Raw genomic sequence first — 17351 nt, forward strand, 5'->3', positions numbered from 1 at the left:
ACCTCAATAGCCCCACCTGGCCTACCCCACAACCCCACCTGGCCCCCCACCCGGGCCCCCCAACACCTCAATGGCCCCCCCGGCCCCCCCCAATATCTCGGGCCCCCCAGTGCCCCCGGCCGGTCCCGCAGCCCCCCTCCCCCGCCGGGAGCCGCGTCTCCTACCGGCCCCCCCGTGTCCCCCCCCGGACACTCCGCCTCCCGCTGAAGTGACGGAGAATTAAAGGGACGGGAGCGGCCCCAGCTCTTAAAGGGCCAGATGCCCATTGACACCCCCCCCCCCGGGAACGGGGGGTCCCGCCCTGCGGCCCCCAGGGCAGGGGGCACCCAGGGCTGGGCGGGCCGGGCCAGGGGTGGGGGGGCACCGGCAGAGCTGGGGGGGGCCCAGGGCCGGGGGTCGGGAGTGGGGGGGCACTGGCAGAGTTGGGGGGGGTCCGGGCCAGGAGTCAGGAGTGGGGGGGCACCGGCAGAGCTGGGGGGGGCCCGGGCTGGGGGTCAGGAGTGGGGGGGTACCGGCAGAGCTGGGGGAGGGGGGGCCCAGGCCGGGGGTCGGGAGTGAGGGGGCACTGGCAGAGTTGGGGGGGGGCCCGGGCTGGGGGTCGGGAGTGGGGGGGCATTGGCAGAGTTGGGGGGGGCCCGGGCCGGGGGTCAGGAGTGGGGGGGCACCGGCAGAGCTGGGGGAGGGGGGCCGGGGGTCGGGAGTGGGGGGACACCGGCAGAGCTGGGGGGGAGTGCCGGGCCAGGGGTCAGGAGGGCGGGGCACCGGCAGAGGTGGGGGGGGCCCGGGCCAGGGATGGGGGGCACCGAATGCGCTAAGAGCAGCATGCTGGGCCAAGGGCTCCGGGCATCCCCGGGAGCCGGGCGAGGCCAGAGGCAGGAGACGCCACCAAACCTTCCCCCTGGAACTGGCCTTTCTGCCCCAGGGAGCGACTCGCTGCCCCCCTGGCCCCGACGTCCCAAACAGCGAACCTGAGACCCCCAGCAGAGCTTTCACCTCCAAATGGGAGCAGAGCTGGGGCCCCCAGGAGCCCGCCAGGGAGTCAGCAGTTGCTCTCTATTTTAAGGGGCAGGGGCCCAGACACCATGGTGACGGGCAGGAGGCTACAGCTCTGGGCAGAAACCCAACCCCAGCTGCCAGCCGGCAGGTCGATGAGCCCCTCGGCTCTGCTCCTCCCCTGCCTCCATGACACCCCCAGCGCGGAGACAGCGGGAAAAAGCAGCGACAATCCCCGGCTCCAAGGCCCCTTGCCCAGGCAGCAGCTGCCGTCCCCAGCCCAGCAACGCAGGCACTGCCCGCCTGGCCCAGCCCCGGGCTCCCAGGCCCCAGCTCCTGGCGCCAACTTGAGGCCAAGCCCAGCCCGTGCAGTGGAAGGTCCACTGCCCCTCCAAGGAGTTTCTTCCTGCCCCTGCCAGCGGGAGGAGGGCTGGCATCCCTGCCCCTCCAAGGAGTTTCTTCCTGCCCCTGCCAGCGGGAGGAGGACTGGCATCCCTGCCCCCCCAAGGAGTTTCTTCCTGCCCCTGCCAGCAGGAGGAGGACTGGCATCCCTGCCCCCCCGGCAGAGCCGTGCCGTGCGTTCACGCTCGCCCGCTAAAGATCCAGCTCTCTTCCTGCAGCCGGCTCTTGTGGCAGGGAGTCCCGCAGGCCGCTGTGCACTGGGTTTGGAGGCTAAGAAACGGCCCAGCAGGAGGTCCCGTCCCCGCTGGGCGGCGTGCGGCCCACAGGACCCGTGGGGGCCAGACGCTGTGGGGCGCAGGGGCCAGGCGCCTGGGGCCTATGGGGGCAGCGCTCAGGGCAGATGAGGCCGGTATTGTAAACACAAAAACACAATTTTGCAGCCCCCCGCAGAGTCGACAATACTTTATTAGTGCCCTGCGCGAGGCAGGAGCAGCCTGCAACACGAAGAGGAGGCAGCTGAAATAATTCAGTTTCCACATACAAGGTTTTCTGGGGGGGGGGGGGGGGGTTGGGTTTGTTTTGTTTTTAAAGAAAATTATCAAAAAGTTTCACCGGGGCTGGGTTTAAAATCATATTTTTTTTTCCTTTCTACAAGAGTCGTGATCTTTAACCTGCGGGTGTCCCACCTCGCATCAGAGCGTTTCCTGCTTCTCTTTGAAATTTGCTTGTGATTCCAAAAGGCGAGAACGCACCCCCACCTGGCCGGGGCTTGGGCAAGAGAATTTTTCTTTAAAAAGAAAAGACTGGAAGTGTTTGTTTTCAGGATGATATTAGCTCTATCTGCAGGAGCCAGCCCAGCGCTCCAGGAGCCCGGGGCAGCCCCAGCCCTTGCCCTGCGGGCGTGCAGCCTGGCAAAGCAGGGGGTTGTGGAGTTACGCACATGAAAGGCCACGTGCAGGATTTGCAGCAATGCCGAGCTAAGCACACACTCACACGCCAGCTGCCCCCGCTGCCTGCAGCACTGAACAGGTAAGGGACAGACCATTCGGACAACGCTCCCCGGCCTCCTCCCCACGTGCCCTGCCTGCGTCCAGGCCTCGGGGATTTCAGTGACTAGTGCAATGCCCAGGGGCAGACACACTTTGCACCAGGGCAGCTGGTCCTAGGTTCAAACCAGGACAGACAGCACTGGTGCAAATGGTGTCTGTGCTGGGAGCCACCTGGCCCTCGCGCCGCTTCGCCAGAGGCTCACGCGGCCACGGCCCAGGACGCACTGGGGAGCGTCCTTTGCAAAGCCTGCCAGGCGACGAGCACGGTGCCTCTGGGTCTGGGCTCACGGGGCGCTGGGCAAGACGTGGCTCAGGGCTGACCCAGCAGCACGGCTCCCCTCACGCAGCTCAGGGCACTCAGAACACAGGAAAGCAGCAGAGGGCCGAGAGGGCCTGGCTGGGGCCCCTGCACGCCCATAGCCAGGTTCAGCGCCTGCTGCCTCGGGCCACGTGGGGCCAGTCGATCATCTGGGGGCTACTCCAAGTCCTCTAGAAAGCAGGGGGAGGAATGTCACAACTCCCCTGTCCTCCTCCACGGAGTCTGACCACTGAACCCAGCTGGCAAATGCAGCGTTTCCCCCACAGCAGCTCCTCCCCTGCACGTCCGCACAGGGCGCAGCTCAGCCCTGGGCTCAAACACCTGCTGCCCGGCCCACCGACAGCCCCAGCCCCAGGGGCTCTGTCTGACCCCTCCCCAGGACGTCAGCTGGCTGCTGAGCCCAGAGCTGATGCTCCCACAGAGACACGCGGAATCCAGAGCTTTGTGTTAAAAAAATATTCTGTGCTTTATTTACTCAGCCGTAGAAAAATAATGTCGAAGGGGAGGGAGGGCACCCGGGGTGGGACCGGCAGCCTCTCACCCCAGCCTGAGCCGCGCCTCACCCAGACCCCAGGCGGGAGTCCCGTTCCTCCTGCACACAGAGCAGTCGTGTCCATCTGGAACCCCCTCCTTCCTCTCAGGGTTTATTAAACACCCCGCACCAGTAGGCGTAGGGGAAGGGCAGCGTCCCACTGGCTGAGTGGACACGGGCCAGGCAGGAACCGGGAGAAGAAAAGGGCCCTGGAGGGGCGCCTTCCCAGCAAGCCACTCCCAAGGCGCAGATGCTGCTGCCTAGGCTGAGAAGAAAGAGTCTTTGCCCCCAGGTCTCTGTGCACACAAACAGGACCCAACGCGCACGCACACGCCCCCCAGGACGGGGGAGCTGGTAACAAAAGGAAGGAATTTGAACACGGAACTCCTAGATGTGACAATTACTGCAAACAAACTCCCAGGCCCGCCCCCCACGCTGAGAGGCCCCTGGGCACAAGGGCAGGGATCCGAGTCCAGCGGGCACTGAAACACATGGGGCTCCAGGGATCTGCTGCACGGGGAGGAGCAGCGCTGCAGAAGCGAGAAGCTGAAGGCAGGCCTCAAAGGAACAGACAGGGAAACCATATGACAAGCCCACTGCCTTTAGTACACGGGGATAAACACCAAAGAGCCAAGCGCAGCCATGGACACTGCAGCTGGCACAGAGCAAAGCCCCCGGACGAGCACCCCCCACACATGGGCCCACGCACAGAGACACGAACACAGGGCTGCTCTCCACGGGGCACGCGCCCCGGATCGTCTCCCAGGGACACGGCTGCCGGGCTGGGGCCGTACCACGGCACAGGGTCACGACTGGCTGTGGGGGATCCACTGAGTGTCCATGGGCCGCCGGAGAAGCTCTTCCACGTGTCGCGCGACGTCCATTGTATCGTCCAGGTCGAACTCGCCCTCGGGATCCAGGACGGAGTCAGGGCTGAGAGAGAGAGACAGGGCGAGCCTGGGGGAGGCATCCCAGAATAGCCATGCCAAGGGGCCGGGAGCAGCATGCTCCAGCTAAATGCCCCCCACAGCACGGGGGAACCCCTCGCCCCCGGAACGCGGCTCAGGCCTGGGGAAGGAGCAGCACCTACTTCTGCGGGTAGACGTTGTAATGCGGCTGGGAGCACACGGCCGGTGACGGTGCCTGATCCATGTAGGTGACCGTTCCGGCGGCGGGATCCCCGGAGGCGCTGGCAAACCTGGAACAGATGAGGGACCGGCGCGTCAGCTGGGCTGGGGCCGCCAGGGCCATGGGGAGGGTGATGAGAGTGGGGAGGCGAGGAGGCATTGCACCGAAGGGCAGGCTGCAGCTCTGCCCCACTCTGCCAGCTCCTCTCCCTGGCTGCAATGGCAACTTCTGTCCTGCCGGCCCCGTGGCCTTGGGCTACTGATGGTAGCTGAGGGGGCTGAGGGATTTCACATGGTTTCAGCTCCTGGATCGATGCCGTCCTCAGCTCCCTGGGGCCGGGGGGAAGGAGGCCGTACCCACGGCTGTGTCGATGGTGCTTTACACCCTCCCACGCAGTCCAGGGGAAGCCATGTCGGTGGGGACGGCCACAATCAGAGCCGGCCTCATCTGTGCAGATCCTGCTCGGCCCATACCAGCCCCTCCCAAGTGCCCAGCAAACACCCCCATAGCCAGTTCACTTCTCAGGGGTGTTTTAAATCCTCCCAGTGCGGCGCACACCCAGCGCAGAGCCAGGCTCCAGCCCTGCCATAGGATCCCGACACCCATCACTTCCTCCTGCAGCCTGTGGGGCCGCCTGCTGGGGCTGCCAGCCTGGAGTGCTCCTCCCCTGGCCACCTGCTCTGCCCCCTGTGAGCAACAGGGCAAACAGCTTCCCCCCTGCCCCCCATGGTGCCTGCAGCGCGCAGGCCCCTCCCCTGGTAAGGGACAAGACTGCGGAAGAGACTCGGGGCTGGGACACTGGTTCAGAATCTGACATTTCCTCAACAAGGCGTGTTAACGGAGGGGAAGAGGGAGACACGGGCCGAGGACAACACACAGACAGACGCACGCATGCCCAGATGGACAGACAGACGCACGCCCAGACGGACTTACTCTGGCACCACTTGTTTGATCTGTGGCTTCACGTATCCATCCACGGCTTTAGCTACAGACAGGGCGAGAGAGAGAAGACAGCGCTAAGGCACGGAGAGGCCAGGGGACGTTCCAGGCACTGACCCGACAATGTCACCTGGGCTAGCAGCCGATCGGCCCGAGGACTCCGATGAGCAGGAGAGCCCATCAGCACCGTCGGGTTCGGGCCTCTGTGCCATGAGGCCAGACACCACTGAGAGGAACCGTTGGCTGCTAACGGGCCAGGCCCTCAGGGGTACGAGCTGGGGCCAGCTCGCACAGCCCCAGAGCCTGCCGCAGGGTGAGGGGAACACAGGCCAGTGCAGGGCCCAGCGCTGCGTGGCGCACTCACAGAGAACCGGCGTGTAGTACTTGGAGAAGACCTCGTCCTTGGGCCGGTCAGGGAACACGTAGATGAGGTAATTGAGGTCACCCAAGCGGTCGGCTAGCGAGCGGATGGAGAAGTCTCTGGTCGTGAAGGGCATGAGGTTCCAAAACATCCTCTCAGCTAGAAACGCAACAGCAGAGAGATACGACAGTGAAACGCAGAGCCCAGAGCCACGGGTCTCCTCCGTGCCGCAGAGGGGCCTAAGAACAATGCTGCTTAAGACAGGCCCTAGTGCGGCACAGCTGGCCCCTGGGAGTCAGGCCTCGAGGAACTGCGAGACTGGCTTCAAAATCATGAGACCTCCAATAAGAATCAGCGTTGGGTTCTTTTTCTCCACCTTCTGCCTTTGAGCTTTAGGATTCCCTCCCTGCATCCCCCAGGGCTGGAAATGTACTGTTTGTGTACACAAAAGGTGAGATTCTCACAGAATCCCCTGAATCCGGGAGCTGGGGCTTTAAGAAAAAAAACCAAATATCGCCGGACTTGCAATTCAAGTCCCGTGAGTTTCCCACCGGCTCGTGCGGAGCGCCAGGGCTGCCGCTGCATTCAGGGCGTAAAAACTCCTCTGACATGTTTCACGAGCATATTTGTTTAAAATCTCAAGTTAATAAAAACAGCTTTTCTTTGAGCTCACCCGCTCCCTTGCAACACATCATCTGACACAACAGATCCACTAAGTGAAACTAACTAGAAACCAAAGTGAACTGAAAACTCTCCTGTGATGGGCCAAGCTGAGCTGAGAGCCAGAGGCGAGGCAGAGCCGTGAGGCTATTTCAGGGTTAACATGGAGTCTAGTTCGTTGCGAGTGGCACTCTGCTCTGGTTGTATTTTCACATAGGTCTCTTTAAACACAGCTCTCATGACAGAACACCCTTTAGAAGATTTACCGAACTGCTCAGCACGGACCCGCCGCACAAGGGCCTGCCCTGGATTTCATAAATGGGAAGAGAATCATTGTGACAGCCTGGAGTAGCCTAGGTCACGTGTTCTGAGCTAAAAAGAGAAAACCCAAAGCTACCCTTTCCAATGGCTCTCCAGAGCTCCCAGCTAGCCAGTGGAGGCCTGCGTCCCCTAGCCAGTCGTGCTGGTATAGTTAATGGTGCAACCACCCTAGCATAGCCGAGGTTAGACAGCAGGGCAGGGCTTGCACCAGCATAGCCTGGTCCTGCATGGGAAGGGGGCTACGCTATCCTGGCCTGAGCACCTTTATCTAGTCTCCTGACATCGGTAACAAATCAGCACAGCATAACCTCTAAGACAGAGCTGGGCAAACTACAGCCCACGGGCCGTCAGGGAACAGGGGGCGAGAAGCAGGTGGGGGGGGGGGGTCGGATGGGGGCAGGGGCCAGGCCATGCATGGCTGTTTGGGGGCGCACAGCCTCCCCTAACCAGCTCTCCATACAATTTCAGAAACCCGATGCGGCCCTCAGGCCAAAAAGTTTGCCTGCCCCTGCCCTAGGAGCACAGCCGGCCTTCCAAACAGGAGGAGCCAGAAGCAGGAACTGGCCCAGCATGATGACTGGGTTTGTTCTGCACCATGCCCAGCTCACGGGTCATGAACTGACTCACGGGCCAGGGCTGAGCTGGCCCTGTTCCAGCCCTAGGCATGGATGTGGCTCCAGGCTGCCCTGGCCCACCCTGACTCACGTGAGTCGAACTTCCAGGCGATGGTGATGCCCCCGATCTCGGAGTCACTGAACCGCAGCAGGAAGGTCCCGTCCGGCTTGTTGATCAGCAGGTCGTGCGCTTGCTGCTTGTTGACGAAGCCCAGGATGGCCCTGGAGCACAGAGAAGGGGGGTGAGGGGCTGGCAGTCGGGGGGAAGGAGGGGCTGTGCCGTGCTGGCTGTTACGGGAAGGAGGCTCTCACCCGTCGTTCCAGTGAGGCTTAAGATGCTTCTTCAGCACCTCCATGACCCCGTCGAACCACTGCCAGAAGGTGTAATTCCGCCCTGGCAAGTTTTCCTGGGTAAAGAAAAAAGACCGTGAGCATCTCTGAGCCCAGCATGCCCTACGACAGCCACTCCCGTCCCCCAGCCCCACTCTGGCCACAGGGAGAACTGGCTTGGCACCAGGGATTCATGCACACCTAACGTGCCTGCAGGCATCCCGATGAGCACTGCGTGAGCAGGCTCTGCTCCTGGGAGCAGCTGGGGGCACAGTCCTGCCAGCGCAGGCAAGCCTGGCATCTCTCCCGTGCTAGTCAGAGGGAGGCAGGCAGCAGAGTGGCACAGTGCAAGTGTGCCAGGCCCCTAACCCAGAGGGTGACGGATTTCCACCATCCCCGCCTGCTTCCTTGGGAGGGGAAGGCTGGTCCAGTGTCAGTGTGAGCTGGGGCCAGCGTCCCGTCTCTCGCAGCCTGTCAGCACCATTTGCTTCTTGCTCCTTCCCACATGCCATGCGCTGTTCTGCAGCGAGATGCGACTCCCAGCCTGTGCCAAAGGGATTCCTGGCAGGCTGCCCCGATGGGACAGCAAGTCTCCACTCCTGGCCAGTAGCCCGGGGGGAGGTGCACTGCTGGGGCATCTCACCAGTACCCACAAGTGATGCCACTCGGCTACTACAGGATCCCTTCCCCCGCCCCGCCCCCAGCTGGCACCCCTGCTGCCCTCCCGGCCGGGGCCCCCCGGCAGAGGCTGGCGGTGCGGCGCGGCTCACCCTGTTGAACTGGGACCAGGAGACGGACATGGCGCTGTACTCCTCCAGCTGGCCACTGCTGCTGTTGAAGAGCTTCTGGGCCAGGAAGAGCAAGTTCTCCTTCGTCAGCCCCCGGCTGCTCTGCACCTCGGCCTTGAACTTCATGTTGAGCGCCTCGCACAGCTGGGGCCACAGCACCTTGTCGGGCACGGCGAACGGCACCCGGCCCTGCGGGAGGGGGCAGCGCGGGTGCCTGGGGTCAGGGGGGCTCCAGCCGCACCCGGGCAGGGAACCCAGCGGGGAGAGCTCCAGCCCCAGGAGCCAGCAGCATCCATGCACTACCCCAGTGCCCCCCTCCTGTGGCACTCACCCCCTGCGCCCCCTCCAGGGTCCCCCTCCGCCTGCCCCTGTACCGCCCACTCCCAGAGCTCCCCCCTCCTCCTCAGACCTCCTGTCCCCCTCCCCCTGACTCTCACCCCCCTGCGCCCCCGACCCCCACTCCCAGAGCTCCCCTCGCCCTCCCCGTGTGCCTCCCTCCCCCAGAACTCCTGGTGCAGGGGCCAGCTGAGGGCAGGAATGGGAGACTGCCCAGGCGAGAACAGAGAGGGCTGCAGGAGGGGCCAGGTGCGGGGGGCCCAGACCAAGGGACCTGATGATGTGGGGGCCCAAGGGCAATGCACATCTGGGGCCCCAAGTGAAGCGGGGCAGGCCCCCGGGTGTGGGACTCTGCCCACCGGCGGCGCTGGCTGCTCACCGGCTCGGCGAAGGCGTTATCCCAGAGCACGGTGGCCGTGGCGTTGTTGTCCTGGCTCCCGTGCACGATCACCACCACGGGCAGGGACAGCGTCTGTGGGAACCGGCAGGGCCGGGCTGAGTGTGGGGCGGGGTGGGGGCTGGACCCAGCTCCGGTTCCTGCCCTTCCCCCACCTGCCGCTGGGCGACTCTCAATCAGACCAAACCCCCCTGTGCTTCTCGCCTCCATGCCCACCCACGGACCCTGCGCCCCCCAGGGCTGCCCCAGCTCGTGACCAAGGAATTCCTGTGTCCCTCCCTCAACCCGGAGGGACCGTCCTGGGGACGGGCGACACAGCCAAGCCTGACACCAGCCCCAGAAGGGCTCCTGGAGCCCCCAGTGCCGGACAGGGCCCTGGGCAGCGGTGCCAGCGCCGGGCAGGCCCCTGGGCAGCGGTGCCAGCTTTACCTTGACCTGGAAGACCAGCTCGTTGCCGCCGACGCTGAACTGCGACTCGAAGAGGATGGTGAACTTCTCCTCGGTCACCGACTCGGCGCCGCGCCGATCCGAGCGCTTGATGCGCTTCAGGGACTGCGGGAGGCAGGGGAGAGCGTGAGAGGCAGGTGGGGGCAGGGGGCGGGGGCGGTGCCTGCGGCCCGGCTCTCACCATGTTCCTGAAGTGGGCGCTCAGGGTGCCCGTGGCCTGGTGGTACTCCATCACGCAGCAGTTGTTCAGGATCTCCCCACTGCTCTCGCTGCAATGGGAAAGGCAGGTGAGGGGGGCCAGGCACTGGGCCAGCTCCGACGGCCAGGGGGCATGGGGGGGGCTGGGCGGTGCCGACAGTCACCATGGGGGGCAGCTCAGGGGACGCCACTGGGGGTGCTGGGAAAGGGGCCAGTCGCCAGCCCCACAGGCGTGCGGCTGACCCTCCCTCCACTCAGCGATACCCCGGGGGTCAGAGGGGGCAGCGCCAGCCACGCTCTGGGCTGGGCTCTCTCCAGGGGATCCAGGCTACGTGAGCAATGGGACGCAGAGAGAACAAGGGACCAGCCCCACAGGGTCCTGCCAGAGCCCACAAGTTACCCCGGGACTCAACAGGAGCCGCGTGGCTCAGCAGGGCCAGCTCGGGTGTCCCCCAGGACCTGCCCCGGGCGAGTGGCGGGGGGGCATTACTTGCGGGTGCTTTCGTTCTTCAGCAGGGCCTTGGCTTGCTGCTCGCTGATGATGGTGGCCTTCACCTGGGGCGGGTTCATGTGCACGTTCAGCTTCCCCCCCACCAGCAGCCGCACCGTGGCCGCGAACTTGGTCTGCGTCTTCAGCACCTGGGGGGGCTGCTTCTCGATGATGAAGGTGCTGGGGGGAGGAGCCAGCGTCACGGGGCCTGCGGCTGCGAGATGGGCCCCGGGGCCGGAGCGACAACCGCCAGGTGCGGGGAGGGGTAACGACACCACCACACCCCCGCCCTGGCTCACAGCACCTGCGCCCAGATCCCCTTCCAAGTCCCCGAGCCAGGTCCCCTCCCACCCAGAGCGCTTGCCCCACGAGCCCCTTTCTCTCGCCACCCGCCTGCAGTGCCAGCGGCATCCCCGCCCCCCGACCTAGCCGGCCCGCGGCCCCTTGCAGCCCAGTTCCTGCCTGGTCGGGTCAGAGTCTGAGCCTGTTCCCAACTGTGCCCTGAGCTCAGCCTCAGCCCCGCCAGCCCGTGTGGGGCAGATGGCCCAGCCCAGCTCTGTCCCCCGAGCCCGTGTGAGGCAGACGGCCCAGACCCAGCCTGGCTCTGCCAGCCCGTGTGGGGCAGTCAGACACAGCCCGGCTCTGCCCCCGCGTTACCTGGTCACCAGGGCGGAGATGATGTCTGTGATGGTGCCGTTGAGCTCAGCCAGCATCTCCTCTACGGGCCCCGGGATGGGCAGCTGCTGGCACAGGTGCTCGGCCCGACGGATCTGCTGCCGGTTCTGCCAGATGATCTCGGCCAGCTTCTCACACCTGGGGCGAGGGGCCCCCGGGCCAGGTCAGCGCTCTGGCAAGGCCCAGGGACATCACAGAGCCCCAGGCCGTGGCGTCCCGTGTCTGCTGGTCATGGGGCTCCCTGTCTGCGCCTCCCCCACGGGGACCCCCCAGGCCGCGGTGTCCAGGCCGAGCCAGGCCAACCCAGGCTGGCGCGGTCCGGCCTTAGCCTAGCCCTGTGGGGAGCTCAGCCGCCCCAGGAATCCAGTCCCACGTCCCTGGCGATGGGGGCAGGTGACCCCTGGTGCCCTGGACTAACAACCCCAGCGAGGGCAGCGTCACCCGCCAGGGTCACCCCTGGGGCTGCCTCTTGCGACCCAGGGCAGCACGGTGACTCCCCCGGATTCCCTGCTGCCGGCGGCACCGTTCGCTGGTTTCCCAGCCAGCCGCCATGGGGCCAAGCGGCAGCTCCCGGGTGCCCAGTCCCCATTTCCCACAGGGCCGCGAGCCCCGTTCCCGGCAGGGCTGGGAGGGGGGACGCACCAGGACTGCAGCACGTCCAGGGTGCCCTCGGGAGGGCCGCCGTTCCCCGCCAGCTGCTGCCGCCGCTTCCACTGGATCAGCTCGTCGTCCAGGATGGTCGTCTGTTGCTTGCGCAGCAGCTGCAGGGTTTTCTGGTGCTTCTCTGCCAGCTCCTGCGAGGGGACGGGGTGTTAGCGGGGGACGGGGGCGTCACCGCCCCCTGCTGGCACCAGGGCAGGGAGTGGGGCCCCCCGGGTCGGCACTCACCACTCGGTACTGCTGTAGTGTCTGGGCCTCCCGGTGCAGCCAGGCCTCCAGCGACGCCTTCTTCTGCTGCAGCGTCGTCTCGCGGGACATGCGCTCCTGGGGGCCCAGCTGGGAGAGCTGGGAGAACTGGGCTGGGGAGGAGGCCAAGAGCGTTAGGCCTGAGCCCCGCCTGCCCCGGGGGCTCCCCGACCCTCGGTGGCATCCCCAGAACCCCTGCGCCAGGCCTGCCCCTGGGGTGGGGGGAGACTCGCTCCCCGGGCCCCACGGAGCCGCTGGGGCGGTGCTGAGCTGGGGACTCCCATGGGACTGCGAGGGGAGGGGAACCGTCCTGGGAGTGCTCAGATACCTGCAGCCTCCTCATGGGGGTGCAGTGGGCGGGTGGGTGAGATGATGCCCCCCCAGATGCTACGGCAGAGTCTCCCCCGCGCCAGCTGCAGCCCCCGCCGGACCCAGCCGGAGCCAGTGCTTCGGCACGTTTGCTGGCACGGGCTGGTGTCTCCCCAAGGACGGGATCTCAGGGCAGGTCCCTGCCCCCAGCAGTCCAACCCCACAGCCCCTCCCTCTCCCCATGGCTCGAGCGCCCCCCATCCCCCCACCTTGGAGGCGCATGTTCTCCTGGTACTGGATGATGAAATACTCCTGCGTCTGCTGCAGCTTCTTCAGCTCGTTCTCCGTGTCCTGGGTGACGAGGCGCAGCTCCTCGAAGGTCTGGTTGATCTGCAGGTGCTTCTGGGACATGGCGTCCGCCAGGCTGCTAGCCGGGGAGGGGCTCTGCAGAGAGGGGGCGCCAGGTCAGTGCTGTGCCCCCCACGCCTGGGGCAGGGAGAGGCTGGGCTGCAGGGGCGGCCGGGGGGGCAGCGACGGGCCCCAGAGCACGGAGGCCGAGGCTCACGCCATGGGGCAGTGGCTGGAGCCACGTGCACAGGGTGGGGTGCGGGGCCCCAGGGTGATCCCAGCAGAGTCAGCGTCGGGGCTGGGCTGGGGCAGTGTCCCTGGGGCCCCAGAGAGACGGGGAGAGAGACAAGGCCCCCCTGCCTGGCTACTCACGTTCGTGGCCTCCCGAACCAGCCGCTGCTCATGGTACAGGATGTGGCGGATGCAGCGCACCAGCTCCATGGGGCACCGGTCGTACGTGTTCTGCAGCAGGGAAAGCAAAGGCCCTGAGCCAGGCGCAGAGCGGGGCCAGTCAGGGGCTCTCACCGCCCCAGGCTGGGGGAAAAGGGGTGCCATGGGCATTGGGCGGGGGGGCTGCTCCTGCCCTAACCTACCTTGCCAGCATCCCTGCCCCCAGGCCACGTGGGGGAGGATGGGGGTCACCCCAGCCAGCCTGTGCCAGGACGGCAGCTCCCCTTGGACAGACGAGGAGCCTGCGGGGGACGGAAGCGGCTGGGGGGGCTGCGACATGCCAGGGGACGGAGGGGCTCAGCCATGCGCTGGTCCCACGTGGTGAGGAGAGGGGAGCGACGGGCACCAGGCACCTGCCATCACACACTCTGCCGCTGTCCCAGACCCTTGCTACGCGCCAGGCTTGGCCAGCCCACGGGGGAGTGCCCAGTGGGAGTGACCGGCCCCTGGCAGGACACAAGGGAAAGGCCGCCCCATTGCGACTCTGGGCACTGACCTGCAGCTGAGTGGCATAGTGCCCCAGCTTGATCTTCAGCAAGAACCCGTCCTCGCCCACTTGGTGATCTGCCTTCTTCTGCAGCTCCTGGATCAGCCCCTCCAGCAGCTGGGTGGCTTTGAGGTTCTCCTGGGGGTTATCGAGGTCGATGGAGTCCCTGGCACAGAGAGAGACGGGGGGTGGGGGGAGGGCCCAACTCGGCACAGGGACTGCATCTAATACGGGAACCCAACCCCCCCACAACTGAGGCCCCCCTGCATCCATCCCTCAGCCGACTGGGATGATCCAGCCAACCCACCACACAAAGCCCAGAGCGAATGGGAGCAAAGTCCTGCCCCGACCCTGCCCTCCCGACCCTGACCCTGCCCTCCAGCACAGTGCCAGCCCCTCATTGCACCAGGACCCCAGACCAGACGTGTGGGTCGCAGACAGGGAGGGCCCTACCTTTCGTTGGGGCGTCTCCAAGCACCATGGTGGGTAAGGGGAAAGTGAGGGCCGGAGTGCAGCAGCGACTGGCCAAGGCCTCAGAGAACAGGTGGCAGGACAGGGAGGAGGAGGGCCAGACCAAGGAACTCCCAGGCTCGGCTCTAACCGTTCGGCCAGGCTCCACTCAGCTGTGGGGCTCTCAGATCCCAGGACTGCCCAACAGCCCAGGGGACCTCGCAAAGCCTTAACCTTCCGCCTGCTCCCAGCTCTGGGTCTCCCGGCCCTGCCCCCGTGCCTCGGCCCTGCCTGGGGACAGGCGAGAGGAAGCTGTGCAGCTGGTCTACGTGCCGTGGCCTCTGGAGTGTAGCGCTCAGTGGGGATCTGCCACAGACACCACTGACCGGAGCCAGCAGGTTGGTAAGGCCAGGCCCACAGCCCCATTTCCAGCCCCTTAGACACGGGTTTGTCAGGGCACCTGGCAGCCAAGCCACGTCTCCTCTCGACGGCCTGAAGGACCGACTGGAGTGCGTCAGGTAGCCGCGGGGCGGGCTCACCTACCATGCTTGGCTCTCGATCCACTGCGAGAGGTAATGCCGCACCTCGATGGGGAAGTGCTGGCCGTACAGCGCCTGCATCTGGCGCAGGGCCTCTCCCTGCAGCTGCTGGGCCTGGATCCACACAGCCATTGTTCAGAACCTGGGGGGCAAGGAGACACCATCAGGACAAGGACCCTCTGTCCACACTTAGGGGGAGAAGGGCCCTCTGTGCCATGAGCCTAGAGCAGCGTCAGACAACGGCTGCCCAGGGCAGCCTCTATTCTAATGCGGGAGGGAGACTTCCTGGCTCTGACATCACAGTGCACTGCTGGGAAAGGCTTCTGGGGACCCAGGATCGGACTCCCCCTCCGCCTCCCGGGGGGGCCGCTGAAGAATCCAGTTATGTACACTCCCTTGTAATCTCATGCAACGCAATAACCATCTCCCTTAGCACGCACCCAGAGAGCTCAGCCTCGGTCCAGGCAAGCGAAGTCATCCATCGTGAAAAGGGGACAGGGGGAACTGACCAGTGCAGAGAGGAAATGTCCGCCCCAGCGCCCGGCCACCTTCTCCGGCCCCTTGCCTGGCCCCTTGCCCGCCTTCCCCAGCCGCCTTCCCTGGCTTCCCAGTGCCCAGACAACTTCCCCAGCCCTTCGCCTGCCTTCCCTGGCCACCTTCCCTGAGCAGCTGATGGGAGGAGCTGGCCGAGGGTGTGACGGAACAGGCCAGCACCCACCCATTCAGGAATCACCCACATGCACATGGCACAGGTTCTCGGGGGTTCGCCCAGTACAGCCCATGCAGTCCAGCTCCTCGGGGGCAGAGACACCCAGCTGTGCTACAGAACGGTCCCTGCCTTGTTAAACTGCCATGGGAGCGTGAAATGACCAAGCATTCAGGGCCCTTCATCCAAGACAGCACAGGGATGGGGTCTTACGTGCCTCCCGCAGGGTCCTTGCAGCACGCAGACCTGGGGGCCCGGGTTCAGGAGCACGCTCGGCACACGCCCGCTATCCGCTGTACACAAACACTCTGGAGAAAAGAAACGGGCGAGGTCGCGGTCGGTTCTGAAATCAGATTCTTGGAGCTATTTCAGGCTAGTCAGACTCTCCAAACACTAGGGGAGAGGTGCCAGCTTCTATTCTGGGCCCAGGCCGCACCATGCAGCCATGCTCTTGCCTTGCACTTTATTCTGGGGGTTTAGGCATTTAAACTGGCTTGTGGCGAGAGCACACACGGCAACAAATGCAATCCCTGGAGGCAAATATAGAGTGGCCGGACAGAGCCAGCGCCTATAAAAAGCAAGAGCTTCCCTCTTCAAGCTTGACAGGTCTTGGAAAAACAACTTGTCCGACAGAGAGTTTTTACAGGTGACGCAATGAAGCACACGAGAGGAGCTCATGGGCCGGGGCGAGCAGCGCCAGCCTAGCGTGCTGGTATAAATACCACAAGCACAGACAACCTTACAGAATATGACTCAGGGTTCAAATCAAGCACTGAAAAGTTAGGAAATGCCACAATTAATGCCTGGGCAACCTTCCTTTGGCACCTCCTAACTGCTGTGTTCAACTTCGTACCCTTAACAACATTCATTTAAAACAGTTTTCTCTGTGCAATTTCCTAGGTTTTTAGGAAAACAAATGAACTGGGGAAGAATCTGCCAACCCCCCAGACATGAACTCCATCACATGGCATCATGTCAACCCCCAGGTGTCATCAGCAGGGTTGGACCTTCACATCCACCACACAGACCTCTGCCACTTGAGCTAAGCGTTAACCCACAGCAGTAGTAGGTTGTCATTCTGTACATGGACCAAAGCTAGAGGGGGATGAGCCCCTTAGCCGGTGGTTTCACCTCATTCCTGACACAGAGGAACACTGAGCCTTAGAAGCCGTGGGTTCCAGGCTCTGGACGGGAGTGTGCTCTCTTGGTCCCAAACCCAGCTGCCCATTCCCCCCATGCTTGGCCTCTTCTGTCCTGTCCCCTCCAACCTGTCCCAGTTCTGGCTCTTCCACACCCTGGCTCCCTGTCCCATTCTCCTCACCCAACTAGTTCCTGTCCCCCTACCCAGACTGTCCTAGTCGCCCATCTGCAGTTCCTTTCCAAGTCTCCACTCACTTCCAGTGATCTCCTCCATCAGCCCGTCTCCCTCCCACCCCCTGCCAGCTCCTAGTCCAGTCTGTCTCTCTCCTTCCCCCCAGCCTCCTCCTGCCTCCCGCCATGTTCCCCAAGCCCAGTGGTTCCCAGTCCCAGGCTCCCTCCCTGATCCCCTTGTCCAACCTCGGTGCCTCCCCAGCCCCTTTGCCCAGCCAAGCCCAGTTCTCCCCCCATACCCAGGTTCCCTTGCCTCCTTCCTCCTGCCCTACTGGTTCTCAGTCCAGACCCCTTGCTGAACTAGTCACCCCACTATTTCCCTCCCTGGTTCCCAGGCCTCAACCCTCAGGCCCTGTCTCTCCTGGCCCCAGTCTCCTGCACCCCATTTAGAGGTAGGCCACACTTCCGGGAGGGGAACTCTCAGGGACTCCGAAAAAAAGTGGGGGCTGTGGGGGATAATCAGCCGAACATGAGCACCCAGCGTGATGCTGTGACCAAAAGTGCTAATGTGACCCCGGGCAGCAGAAACAGGGAACCTTGAGCTGGAGCAGAGAAGGTTATTTTACCTCCGTGTTTGGCCCGGCTGGAATCCTGTGCTCAGTTCTGGCACCAACAGTTCCAGCAGGATGTTGGTAAATTGGAGAAAGGTCAGAGAAGAGCCCCGAGAATGATGAAAGGTTCAGAAACCTGCCTTACAGTGACAGACTCAGGGAGCTCAGTCTATTCAGCTTAACTCTGAGATGGTTCAGGGGTGTAAGTACCTATGTGGGGAACAAATATTTAATAACGGGCCCTTCAGTCTAGCA

General features: G+C 64.3%; 1 protein-coding gene across 28 annotated transcripts in view; it reads right to left on the bottom strand.

Annotated features, from left to right (window-relative positions):
- Positions 1-1842: 1842 nt before the first annotated feature.
- Positions 1843-17351, bottom strand: part of LOC114022664 (signal transducer and activator of transcription 5B) — a 45417-nt gene continuing 29908 nt past the window's right edge. For 12 of the 28 annotated variants that reach the window (XM_043536655.1, XM_037886643.2, XM_043536641.1 and 9 more), the window contains 19 exons: positions 15392-15482; positions 14473-14610; positions 13489-13645; positions 12915-13004; positions 12464-12638; positions 11868-11998; positions 11622-11773; positions 10962-11117; positions 10305-10484; positions 9798-9885; positions 9599-9721; positions 9152-9244; positions 8419-8625; positions 7631-7725; positions 7410-7540; positions 5727-5882; positions 5357-5408; positions 4386-4493; positions 1843-4228 (listed from right to left, as the gene is read on the bottom strand). In XM_043536655.1, the coding sequence (XP_043392590.1) occupies positions 4102-4228; positions 4386-4493; positions 5357-5408; positions 5727-5882; positions 7410-7540; positions 7631-7725; positions 8419-8625; positions 9152-9244; positions 9599-9721; positions 9798-9885; positions 10305-10484; positions 10962-11117; positions 11622-11773; positions 11868-11998; positions 12464-12638; positions 12915-13004; positions 13489-13645; positions 14473-14600 (2349 nt within the window). In that variant the 5' untranslated portion in view covers positions 14601-14610; positions 15392-15482 and the 3' untranslated portion in view covers positions 1843-4101. Of the gene's footprint in view, positions 4229-4385; positions 4494-5356; positions 5409-5726; positions 5883-7409; positions 7541-7630; positions 7726-8418; positions 8626-9151; positions 9245-9598; positions 9722-9797; positions 9886-10304; positions 10485-10961; positions 11118-11621; positions 11774-11867; positions 11999-12463; positions 12639-12914; positions 13005-13488; positions 13646-14472; positions 14611-15387; positions 15483-17111; positions 17307-17351 lie in introns of those variants that run through there. The other 16 variants (XM_037886648.2, XM_043536646.1, XM_043536645.1 and 13 more) reach the window with 4 other exon arrangements.

This window comes from Chelonia mydas, chromosome 27 (genome assembly GCF_015237465.2).
Source record: "Chelonia mydas isolate rCheMyd1 chromosome 27, rCheMyd1.pri.v2, whole genome shotgun sequence".
Taxonomy (NCBI): domain Eukaryota; kingdom Metazoa; phylum Chordata; order Testudines; family Cheloniidae; genus Chelonia; species Chelonia mydas.